The sequence below is a fragment of the Simochromis diagramma genome, unplaced genomic scaffold, assembly GCF_900408965.1.
Source record: "Simochromis diagramma unplaced genomic scaffold, fSimDia1.1 OVJJ01000486.1, whole genome shotgun sequence".
In the NCBI taxonomy this organism is placed as follows: Eukaryota; Metazoa; Chordata; class Actinopteri; order Cichliformes; family Cichlidae; genus Simochromis; species Simochromis diagramma.
In genome coordinates, this window is record NW_024387047.1 from 2,943,731 (window position 1) to 2,956,264 (window position 12,534).

General features: G+C 40.2%; 1 protein-coding gene across 3 annotated transcripts in view; it reads left to right on the plus strand.

Annotated features, from left to right (window-relative positions):
• LOC120741726 (inositol polyphosphate-5-phosphatase A-like) overlaps positions 1-12,534 on the plus strand; it is a 155,224-nt gene that overhangs the window by 37,148 nt on the left and 105,542 nt on the right. For all 3 annotated transcript variants that reach the window (XM_040044753.1, XM_040044754.1, XM_040044751.1), the window contains one exon: positions 7,810-7,851. In XM_040044753.1, coding sequence (XP_039900687.1) covers positions 7,810-7,851 — 42 coding nt within the window. The remainder of the gene's footprint in view (positions 1-7,809; positions 7,852-12,534) is intronic.

Here is a 12,534-nt window from a genome sequence, read left to right on the forward strand (position 1 = left end):
CTCCAGCTGCTCTGCTTCCTCAGATCCCCTCGATCAGTCAAGGGCCTCCATCTACCAGGGTATTTTTAGTGAGCGGCCTGCTCCCCTGAAAGCCAATAACCTCCTTTTAAGCAGCCTGTCAACACTCGCATACAAGCTGCCAATGCACAACGAGCCTTGCCACAAGGGTTGGAAAAAACAAGGCTTTGACGTGAGAGGCCTCTCTTCTTGCCCACTGATGCACATCTTAACTTTCTGTGGTTATTAATTGGGTCATTTGCTTTGGATAGAAGGAAATGAAACCCTGTTCCTAGGAACTTGCACATGCTGTAGTTCATTTAGGTAATAAGACATATCAAAGTGGAGAATTGATTCTCTTTGAAGAGCATTTGTTTCTGTGAGCTGCGGTTGTTTGCTGCAGCCTTCCTGGTAGTAAAATCTGTCACTGATTTATTCATTCATTTATTTTGCATGGCAAATTAGGTGGTTATAATCTGCAAAAAAGGGATCCATTCCTTCTTATCATTGACTCGTTCATGGTTTGTTGACTCAAATGGGACACGGATGGTTGATTGCGCCCTTGAAAATGTCAATTTTATGAAAGACTAAAGTTCTGGAAAAACCCTGTGAGAATGGCAGGCGACTGTATCTTAGACCAGAGGATTTCAGAAAAAGTACTGATTTGCTACAATGGAGCATCTGCACTGTAAAAGCTTGTTTCTGCATTTCAGTTGTGAATTTTTTGTATTTTATGGGATTGCAAGAGACAGAATGAGACACCGAGGTTTCGTTGGTAGATCCTACACATCCCTTGTTGCAGTTCAGTAGCATCTCTGCCTAGAGCTTCCCTGCATGGTCGATTCCCACGTATTTGCAGCTCTGAGCTTGAAGCACATGGAGGAAAGAAGCTGATAATCAGGTTGACAGAGCTCTTTCAGAGCCTCACAGACTGCTATACAGCTGGATGAGTGGTGTTCCTGACAATTTTCTTTATACTGTACACAAACACACTTGATTATCTTATCTTAGGACTATCTTTCTTATAGTGTTAAGTTTTTTCAATAGTTGTGACCACATAACACCTAATTTGACCACTGCATACTAGTAATAATTTGGATTTTTTTTATGTTACCAATCCATTAACAATACAGTGTAAAATGTCTTTTTATTTTAAAACAGCAGTTTCATCATCAAGTCAGCAGACATATTCATATATAAGAATGAATCCTGAATAGAAATTGAAGGAAGACCACCATCTTTGTTCTGCCTCTCCTCCTAAAAAGACCAATCAACAGAGAAACATCAAACATACTGGCCAATAGTCTTATTCCATTGATGCATGCGCATGGTAAATGTTGATGACTGTTGCATCTGTATTGTGGCTATACTTTATATCATGATAAAGTTATAGGTAAGTGTACTTGGTTTACGGTATCCTAACATAAATTAGCACGCTGATTGTTCAGTGCTGTGAAGGTAAGAAGCAGAGACGCTGTTTGTGCCAGCACTCTGGGGTGAGCGTTAAGGAAGCTGTAATGTTGTGAAACTCTGTGCTTGTGTTGTAAAAGCTTGACTTTTAGATGAAAGTTTAGGAAGTAAGCTATACATGCGGTTTCTTGGTTTCCACTGAACTTAAAGTGAATTACGACTGTTGACGTAATGTAGCAGGGCGAAGGTAATGTCTTGGTCAGTGATGAGGCCCTCAAACTGATGGTCATTTATACCTCTGGCTTGGGCAGATAACTGCTCTCATTAAGGGAGTGTTGTTGCAAAACGAAGTGAAAAGTAGACCCTTTTAGTGAATCGTTTTTGACTCGCAGTCCATATATTTAGTTGAGGTTTATGTGTATTTGTGTTACAAGCAAAGCTGTAAAGAGTCATACTGTTCCTTGGTTTGTAAGTTGTACCTCCCGTGTTTTTTTTCTGTGGTAGACCTGTGCGTGTCTGGTATTAGTGCCAGGTGTAACCAAGCAACCGTTGCTTTTTTAAGACTCCTCATCTTCGCTCTCTTCTTTTCAATTACAGAGGTTGCAAGCAACAGAGAGAAGATCCTTTTTTTTTAATTGCTGTTTTCTTCCCCCCATGCCAGTCTGGTTGTAGAAAGTCAGAGCCTATTGGGGATGGCAACTGTTGAGAAGGATGAGGCAGGAAATAACAGACAGCTGAGCCACGAGCTTGGCCAAACTTAGTATTCAGTAGGCCTTAATGAAAATAATAACACTGCGGCTGAAAATGAGGCCAAGAGAAAACATCACAGGGATTACTGGGAGGGTAAAGAGTGGGCTGTGAAGGAGGAAACTCATGTGGTGACCATGTGTTCCCAGCAGATCACCATAGGGGTCTAACTGGACCGGCCTTGACGTAATTTCCCCACAGTTGCAGTTTAAACAGCCTGCTTTTATATGGAGCTGTGCTGGTTAATTCTAGCCAAAGAATGCGTGTGTGTCTGTGTGTGTGTGTACGCGCATGTTTCAGGTGACGATCCCCAAGATTCTGTAGAAGACTGAAGGCCGTGACCTTTGCTACAACAGCAGAGCTTCATGTTACTGTTTTAACAAATCCATAAGTACCAATGCAAGAGCGGTGTGGCCACAGTCAATGTATATATTACATGCTGATGACATTCCTGCTAGTATACTGTAAGTCTTTGTCAGCATGATCTAAAGTGAGTTAGCCTCCCCTCTGATTAACCACTTCCTGTGAGTAGAGATCACCACACTTTACCCTTCAATTTCTGCAAAACGATACACCTTGCAGCTTTTGGTAGAGAAATGCAAGCATTTTATTTTAGTTTTATTTTTTAGTGCAGCCGCCCTTTTTATTTATTTAGGTCAGCATCACTTCAGTGGAAACACGCACTCACCAAAAAACATCTGGTGGGGTCTAGTCATGCCGATACTTTTGCTTTTGTCTTGCTTGTGCAGTCTGAGTTTGTTTTCTGATTGCTGTATCCTGTTTTATTCACTCCAGTTCAGTGTTATTTCTATAGTGTCGTTTCACTTCAGTCGTAAAGCAAAGAGTTTGCAGTATTATTAAGACAAACCCAGTGATTTTTTTTTTTGAAGATACACTGTGTAGAAAAGACAAAAAAGCATGAAGAAACATCTAAAAGAGCTAGGAGGTTCATGAAGGTCAGCTTTGTGCTTCTTCCATTTGGGGTAAGGGTATAAGAAGAGCACAAACACTATAAAAAAGCCCAAACAATGTGACATGAATTAGGGAACGTCCATTAGCAGCCTGGCCCCAGCTTTTCAGCATCTCATAGAGAGCAAGTGTCCAAATTTGTAATGTTTCACATAAGTTTGTAGAAGTGCTTTCATTACTTTACATGTCAGTGATTTCAATTTAATTTATTTAGGAATGTCATTGTGTCAACAGTGAAAGGACGAAGACGTCAACAGTTCTGTAGTTTGGGCGGTAATTTGTCTTGTCTCTTCACTTTTCAGATGTCAGCGTGACACCACATTTCCTATCAGCATGCCCAGCCAGAGTGCTTTGCATGGTATTTGTTCAATTCAAAGATTGGTTATTTGCAATCTGCAAATATCTTGTCACAAGATACTCAGCCTACAGCCAGTGCCCAAAAGAAGTACTGTGATAGTGTCCTACTTTAAAGAAGAAGCGATAAGCCTCAAGTTTTTAGATTTCACTATCATATCGAAATGAAAAGGAAAATGAGGGTACACCCGGTCATACTGAAAGTCCCCTTTCTGTTTTTTTTTTTTTTCTATCTGTACCACTCGAGTGCAAACGGCGTTCATGTGATGAAGTAGAGAAGATTTAGCCCAATCTTTTGTCATGGCTCCAACGCAGTTTTGCTCCATTATCACTTATATCACTCAACAGTTTTAGCTGTTGACAAACCTATGAAAAAGTAAAACACTGTTAAACAGTGATTTCCACTTAAAACCCAGGCAGAGTCTCTTAGTTCCCCACGCTGTCTGAAAAGTAGGCCATCGACTGAGAAAACAGAGGCACGGGCAAAAAACACAGAGGAGGTGGAGAAAACTAAGCTAGTGAAAGCACCAGTGGAGGAAGAGGTGGTGTACATGGAGGAGAGGCTGGGGATGGAGTGGGTTTATTTTTACCTCTTTGCCTGTATAGCCCCACGTTCTAATTAACTGCAAATTAACTTTTGATACGAGGAGGGCGGACGACAGAGTGCCGAGGCTACAGATATAGACTCAGTTTGTCCTCCCTTTCCTTTTACTATTAGCCCACTTTCTCTCCAGGGCTCGGGCCTCCGAGGAACTACCGGTCCTCCTCTGAGCTGTCCTTGCAAGGCAGACATCTGTTCCCCAGAACCACCACACATCTCTGCTGCACATCAGAGTGCTCTAGAAAACCTCTGGATGGATATCTACATGACCGAGCGCTTGTTGCTGGTTGATCTAGGACTTATATTTCCCAAATAAGATGCCTTCAAACTCCTTTATAAATCAGGTGGCGGTACCTTTGTATTGCCTTATTACCATGGTGACCCCTACGTGCAAAGTCCTCACTCAGAAAGATTTTTTAGAGAGATTAAATTCACCGCCGATGCATTCTCTTTGTTACTGAGTGTCTGAGCGATATGAGTGTGAACACAGGAAACCTTTGAAATTGCAGTTAGTGCAGCTAACAGTGGTCCTGTGAGAAACAACCAATGGAAAGAGCCAAAAATATCAGCACGTATCATCAAGAGCTGTCATGTTACTGCATGACGCCGTCACCTAAGGGCACTGAGATCTGAACTTGAGAAAAAGGTTTTAATCCTCACAGCAGCCTTAAGATGGTAAGCTGGCAAATAATTTGAACCTTTCTGTTCGTCTGTGCCTGTCTCTGCCTTGCTCTCTTTTTCTCTTCCTCCATCCATGTGACTAATGACAAGGTCCACTGCTCATGTCCTTATATAGACCTATGCTCTGTCTGATCTGGCTGAGGCTGAGGATGATGGTGCACATACACACACACTTAGTAAGTTCTGAGACATTTAGGTGCCCTTGGAAATGTCATCAGGGATACACGTTTGATCCAGTAATTAGTCAGTTAGTACTTTGCAAGTGTATTGCTTGCTTAAATATTCAGGAAATCATACCATTTCTGGAGTGAACTATTTGCTTGCATTGCGTTATTGGTTTTGTTTCTCAAAGTTTGAGCCCAGTCACACAAGCCCAAGAGACTGGTCGATGTCTGCCTGGCAACCACCGGTCTCTAGGGAAAAATAATTATTTCTGACCGCTTGCTGCGGTTGTTAGCAATTGCTGTGAAATTGATTACTAACTCCCAGTCATGCAGGCCTAAGCACCAGTTAGTGACCCTACGGTGACCACGGTTGCTACGAAAAAATGTGTATTCCCCCACTGGTTGGTGGTTTGCGGAGGTTGCTGGGAGTCTCAAGGTGAAATTGGTTATTAACAGGTATACAGTGGTGCATCAAAAACCTTCCTGTGGTTGCTGAGGTCGTCTGATAAGATGCCAGCTTGTTTGCTTGAGACTGATGGCCTTCAGTGTAGAAATTGGTAAAGAATAACTTTGCTTTGAAGGTGAACATTCTCTGTTTCACTGCTGCTCTGAGGTTAGTTAGTAAATGTTTGCAGACAAGTCTGCATCTTCCATGCAAACGAAGGGTGATCGCATCAATCTGTCATGAACCACAACTTGTATGGAGGTCCAGCACCTTTTTTGGTTGATCTTGCAGCCACTCACCAAAAGGTGTTGGTAATACAGAGGTTGCAATACAGAGGTTGCTAGGGGTTGCTGACAGGTCTCTAAGCCCATGTGACTGATGGCTTAGATGAGGAAGTTAATGTCTCTCTTACGATGGCTGTGTAAAATAGCTAAACAAGTTAGTTAGCTTAGCTTGGAACCTGTAAGCAAGTCTTCAGTACCTTTCTGGAAGCGGTTTGCCAAGTTGAAGTATCGTATGTTCAATTCAGTTATTTTAAAGTATTATTTGAATGAAACTTAACCTCACTGTTCCCTGGGAACCTTCATGTCACAAGTCTACTCCTACCATCATCTTTGCTGTTGCAGAATTCTCTTTCAGGAATCTTTCAGTGTCGTGTTTCTCATATAATGTGTCTGCAATAGCTAGACTAAGTTTAGCTATTTGCTATCAATACCTCTGCAGTCCTGTTTATACAAAGGTTGTTAATTTGTGGTTTTCTGACGGCTTCTTGGCAGGTAACAGTCAGAGTTACAGTGAAGTTGCCGGGAAATCTTCACGTTAGCCGAAGATGTTGTTTATCTAAGTACTGGATGAATGGGATAAACTGTTAGGCTGAAAATATTTACCTCGCACCCCACAAAGTGACTCGTTCACACAGTTGTATCTATATCAATTAAACAAACACTGTTAGAGGCTAGCTAGCCTTAATGTTAAGCGGAAGATCTTCTAAACTATAGTAGCCTTTTTGTTGAACTATTATCTAAAACAAAAAGACGTCACTGTGCTGCTGTTTTGGGAAGTTGGCATTGGTGTGTCTTGATTTTTAGTAAGAACAAAGTTAAGAGAAGCTGCATTATTTAATTTTTTTTTCGCCCAGTAACAGCATGTAGATACGATTTCAGTTATTCAGATATAAACCTCTCTCCGAGCCCTCATGCCATCCAAGCTCACATCACCTACTTCTGTAATATGTTAGGGCTTTGTTACAGATACCAACGGAGCCAGCAGATCTCTTGTGTATTCTTATTATAGACTAGTCTTGTTAGGAAAAACTCCTCAACATCTCACACACACACACACACACACACACACACACACACACACACACACACACACACACACACACACACACACACACAGAGCTGTTCATCAGACCTAGTTATCGACATAGGGAGATCTCTCCATAAATGGTAGACTGCCCAGGGCCCTGTTTCTGTTTCCACTGCACAAACCAAATGAAGTCCAGGTCTGCGAATAGCCTTTTAAAGTGGAAGACAGAGAGAATGACAGATAGAGGCAGAGCAAAGGGAGGTGAGAAAAAGAAGAAGCGCGAGAGGTTTGTCGATGATCTGTCAGGATTTTTGACCCTGAGAGAAAGATGCTGTAAGTGGATTAAAGCAGTGTCCTCACAGTGCATGCACTACATCTTTTACACATATAATAAATTTGGTGTTGGGGATCTTTCCACGCCTGTAAAAGAAAAACTTTTAGTTTATAGTTAAGACAACAGAAGTAAGCAGTTGATTATTGACACGGATACTCTGGTTTGTTTCAGTGTAACCTTTATGGTGAAAGAGCTGGGGTTTGATTGGATATTAGTAAATCCAAATCAAGTGATAAATCTGCTCATTCAACGTGTGCATCATTGAGTTTAGATATGTAATCTTCGGATTTCATAACATGTACATACTTGAATACAAATATGTAAATATAAAGCATAAGTTAATGTCATTGTGAAATGCGGCATACTCATGATGAGTACTCGACTCATCTTTACCTTATTTTTCATGTGCGATTGTATTGCAGTCATTTCACCTTGTTGGTTGATGTACTACATACATAGTCTGCTTGTGGTTTGTCTGTGACCCGCAACACTGCACTGTCTTTGAAAACATCCTCAGAAGAGCACATTGAGTTTATTTAAACTCAGCTGACCTGTAGTATTTTTTTATTTAACTGGGGAAGGAAACGATAAAAAAGGTCAAAGGTTTGGCAAGACGCTTTAGGAAAATGCTGAGCAGGAACCAGATCCAAAAGGGAAGGGCTCTTCTCATCTAGTGCACAGACAAGTGAAACGACACCAACTAGTATTATTGTTATTTTCAGATAAAGTATTACGCATTTAGCGTTGGTATTAAAGTATTATGTTGCTAACTCTTTGTCTTTTTTTCTGTTTCCAGCTTGAAAATCTACAGAAGACATGGCTGAGGGAGTTTTACCAGGTAAGAGAAATCAAATATTTGATGCATTTAATCCACTGAGTAACTCGGGCTTAACCGTTGACTGTTGGAAACACCATCAGCATGCCTACAGGTTTCAGAGTGCCCCACATGGCCTAAACCCTCCCGTACAATAATGAGTTAAACTCATAAATAAAACAGACTAGTTCACAAAAGGTCTTATTCTCCCCTAAAAACACACAAAGTGGATTACAGTATAGCAGAACAGTCGACGCACTGTTACCATCACGTGTGTTTCTATAGCTTCAAGTGCTCTCATGTGACAATCACCATAAACTTTAAGGATAGTCTGGGATTTTTCTCTTAAGCTGAAGCTATAGATCAAGTCAAATGAAGTCATGTGCTTCGCATGGCTGCTGTCTAGAAATCTAGCTTTAATCTGCTTTAACTCATGATACTATTTTATCTTTATCAAAAGTTTCAATAAACCTTTAAACCTCTTTTTTTAAATCGTACAGGGTAAAGTTAGTTTAAGCTCTAGGGTTATTTTCACTCTCTAATTGTATTGTTTTTTTTCGCGCTCAGTCATGTTTCATATCTTACCTTTTCATCTACATAGGAACCCCTGACTAACCACAACTCTTTCCACTGGGTTAAGGGAAATGAGGCAGCTAGACCTCTTAGCTGCTGTCTGAAAGAGAGCAGAGAGGGACACATGCAGTTTCGCTGTTACCATAATTCTGCACACAATCAATGTATTTTACACATCAAAAGGGTAAAAATAATGCTCAAATACATTTTCCAATCTCTTTTTATTAAAGCGCTAAATATATGCTCATACAGGGCAGTAAACTTTCCAGACTTATGATTCAGACGAGCAGTTTTTAGCTTTAGTTAGGCTAGTGCCTCTTTGAAATCTGGGATGGAGTTCTTGTAAAATATCCAGATTTCCAAGTGGAAGAAAGCTAACCTAAGTAAGGTGTTAGGTAGGGTTTTCCACCAGAGTTCTTCTACATGCTGAATGTTGGAACGGATTCCTTAAATGTTGCGACGCAAACACAATAGAAAGATCGGCTCATTTGGGTACAACACAAAAATACAAAGATTGGCTCATCGCTCTGAGAAATGTGATTTCCTGACAGATTGGAGGGACATGTTACAAACATTTCAGTCTCTGTTGGACCAAGCATAATTTGAGAGGGATACAAGATACCTTTGCTATTGAATTTCTTTTGTATATAATTAATCTGTGTGGAAACATCACACAGGATGTTCTCTCATTTGTAGTGCAATGTGTAACACGATTGTGAGCCTTTCTACCAAACCTGCCCTCATAAATATAAAAAAAAAAAAGCATAAGAATATAGCATCTTTGGAAATATAAATAATAAATAATAATAATATTGAAAAATATATATCATATATCCTTATACTCGGAGAGAGAAGATTTCACGCTTGAGAAAATAAAATGATGGTATCAAGCAATCAAAGTCAGATCTGGTGAAACTTGATTAATGTACAGACACGATGAGACAAAATGAAAGTTAGATAGAAACTAAAGAAGACAAATAACAAAAACAAAAAAACCACCCTGAATCACTTCTAGGAAGAAAGTGAAGAGGATGATACAGAGAATTGAAATAGATCAATTTCCATATTTATCAGCAGGGATGGCCGTAATTGAGCAATTCTTGTAATGTTACTCAACACTGCTTTCAGGCTGAATGGCCCATAATGATTTGTGCTCCGGCCACGGGGGTGCTACAGCCATCAATATCTGTAATCTGATGCAGTACCAATGTGTGAGGTGTCCAGCAGGTGAGGCCAAGGATCCTGCCATGCCTGTGTAGAGGTCAATTAAGTGTACAACACAAAAATGGACAAAGCTCTGATTGTATAGGTGAGAAAAAGTGTAGTTTTTCCTAATGGGTAGAAGGTGATGTGAGGTTACTCGTCAGTAGGAGCAGTTTTCCAGTCGCCTACAATGACTGCGTGTGAAACAGACGTTCATTTTTCATGAAACCAAATTCCTGCACTGCGAGTTTACTCGTGGATGAATGAACAGCTGTACACTGGTATGACGACTTTGGAAAATGTTCTCTTTGAGGCCTTTGAGTTTTAAGATTTCAAGATTTTCTTTTTACTACTTTTTAAAAAAGTGTTTAGAAAACACTGTCAGCACTTATAAGAGAATATAGGTGTATTGAACAATGCTATTGAAGTAAGTGATCGAACTCAGGCTGCTTCACTTCTTTACACTGATAAGAAGGATCTTTATTCCAGGACGTTGCATTATCTTGTTTGTCTACACCACATTCATAATAGAAGCCTTAGCAGGAACTTGGTACATAACCACTGTGACCCCACCCATTTGCTTGAAGACTAGCATTTTTAATGCCTAGATTTTAACACTGTAGTGGTCACTGTTGAGGTTATTTGGAGTTAGAATATAGATGAGGGTGGAGTTAATAGTTAATGCTAATAAACTTTGTAATGCTACAGTCAGTTGCACATTGCGTACTTGTGATCAACTTGTGCAACAACTTGTGATCTTGTGATGAAGTGAAGTAGTTGTTTCGAAGACAGGGGACCGTGACCACTTGCAGTCAGTTTCTGTCTTCAAAGCGTCTTTTGTGTGTTAAGCTGGTGATAAAACGGCATTAAGATGGAAACAGTTTGAGATTTAATGGGGTCAAGCTAACAGTTACACGCAATGTTTTTGTGATAATGGGATGATTAACTGTGATAAATGAGCAAAAATGTAAAATCTGAAATAAAGAGACAAGACAGAACCTCCTACAACTCATAAATTGAGCATTCATAAATTCTGTTGCTGCAGGACGGCTCTGCAGCCTTGCTTTTAAATTGAAACATAACCAAAATATATCCAATTGAGTCAAGTCCCCTGTTGCAAAGAGACGTTTTGTGCTCATTGAGTCAGATTGATTGGAACATGTTCCAGTCATTGACCAATCTGCCTGACTGATTTCAGTCAACCCATGTTCAATTGCGATTGTCTGGAGATGCGGATGCCTGTTATTTTGTGCTATGGTAGCATACAGTTTAAATACTGTAATGTTCTTGGGTGGCCTGGTAGTAAAGTTAACCACATAGCAATGTAGGTTTTTTCTTTGTCACATAATTGTATTTGCTCCAAAAGACAATGACACCACAGATCCAGTTTGAACTAGTTGATGTTATAGCTCAACACAGACTCAGCTAAATTATAAATTTGATACAATTTAAACAAGTGAGAAGTTATAAAAGACAAGAGCTAGTTTTATGTGGCAGGCTTTGGGGACTGACTCGCTTTCAGTCAATCTCTCGCAGTGCTTCTGCTTTGGCTTAGTATTTTAGCCACTGAAGGTTGCTCTTTCTTGCTGCAGGTAGGTGCCATTAACTTCCAACACCAAAACAGTGAAGCTGCCTGCTCTTTGTGTCCGCTTTTATAGCAGAGATGACTTCTATCCCAAAAATGTCATCCTCGGTTCCTGTGCAAAGAACACACACATATGCAGGCAGTATATACTGGATTTCCCTGCAAGGTTCTGCAGTGGAAAGTGGCCTAATGTGATATTTTTTAAGATATTTTTTGCATGCTGATAAATAAATGAAGAGAACTTGATATGCTGCATGATGGATGGATGTTTTGACTAAGCTCTTTACTATGCTGGTTGGCTCCTTTTGCATACATTTTCACATATTTAAGCATAAAATGTCACTCAACTCATCAGCTTCTCTTTTGTTTTATTTTCCTTCCACTTTGTGTGTGCGTGTGTGTGTGTGGAAAGAGAAACAGTGTGGATGGGAGTAGCCCTAAAAGTGGTTAGTTCAAACTGAGTCAATAAATGACACTTCAAACATGCGTAAGAAAAACACACACGTCTTATTTACTATTCTTACGAAGCACTGGTTCCTTGCTATAAATATTCCAGACTCACCCAGTGGACACACACCTACACATTCACACGCGCGCACACACACACACACACACACACCTACACATTCACATGCACGCACGCACACACACACGTACACTTTATTGTTCTCCTTAAAACAAGTATACAGTTTGTTGCATATGCAGAAACTGTTACAAGGACATGGGGGCATGAAAATAATAGCGAGGGTTTGTAACTATGCTTTGCATCGGGCTCCATAAATATGGATCTTATTTCAGTGTATCAGCAGTGCAATGATAGCAGTTGGGGATTTCCTTGTGTACAAGGAAAATCTCATCAAACAGACTGAATGTGATGCAAGAGTAGTAACCAAGAGGCAAAGAATAGTATTCCTGATTAGGTTTACGGGTATATTTGTAAGACCACTAAGATTCATCGAGTCTTCTTTATGTCACCTGAAATCAACAGAAGGACTTTCCTCATGACTTCCATAGCAGAAATAAAAATACCAAAAAACACGAAAACAAAACCAAAGCTATGTTTGGTGTATTGTGCCTTAGCTATTGCGATTCCATTGAAGTTATAGCCCCGATCTAAGATTTTGTAACCCTGTACTGTAGACCAGCGGTCCCCAACCTTTTTTGCACCACGGACTGGTTCATGCCCGACAATATTTTCACGGACCGGCCTTTAAGGTGTCGCAGATAAATACAACAAAATAAAACTAGTACCGGTACTGAAAAAAAGAAGATTTATTCATAACACACGTGAAAAGACCCAGGAAAATCGAGTAAACGATAAAAACGATAACAAAATAACGCTGAAA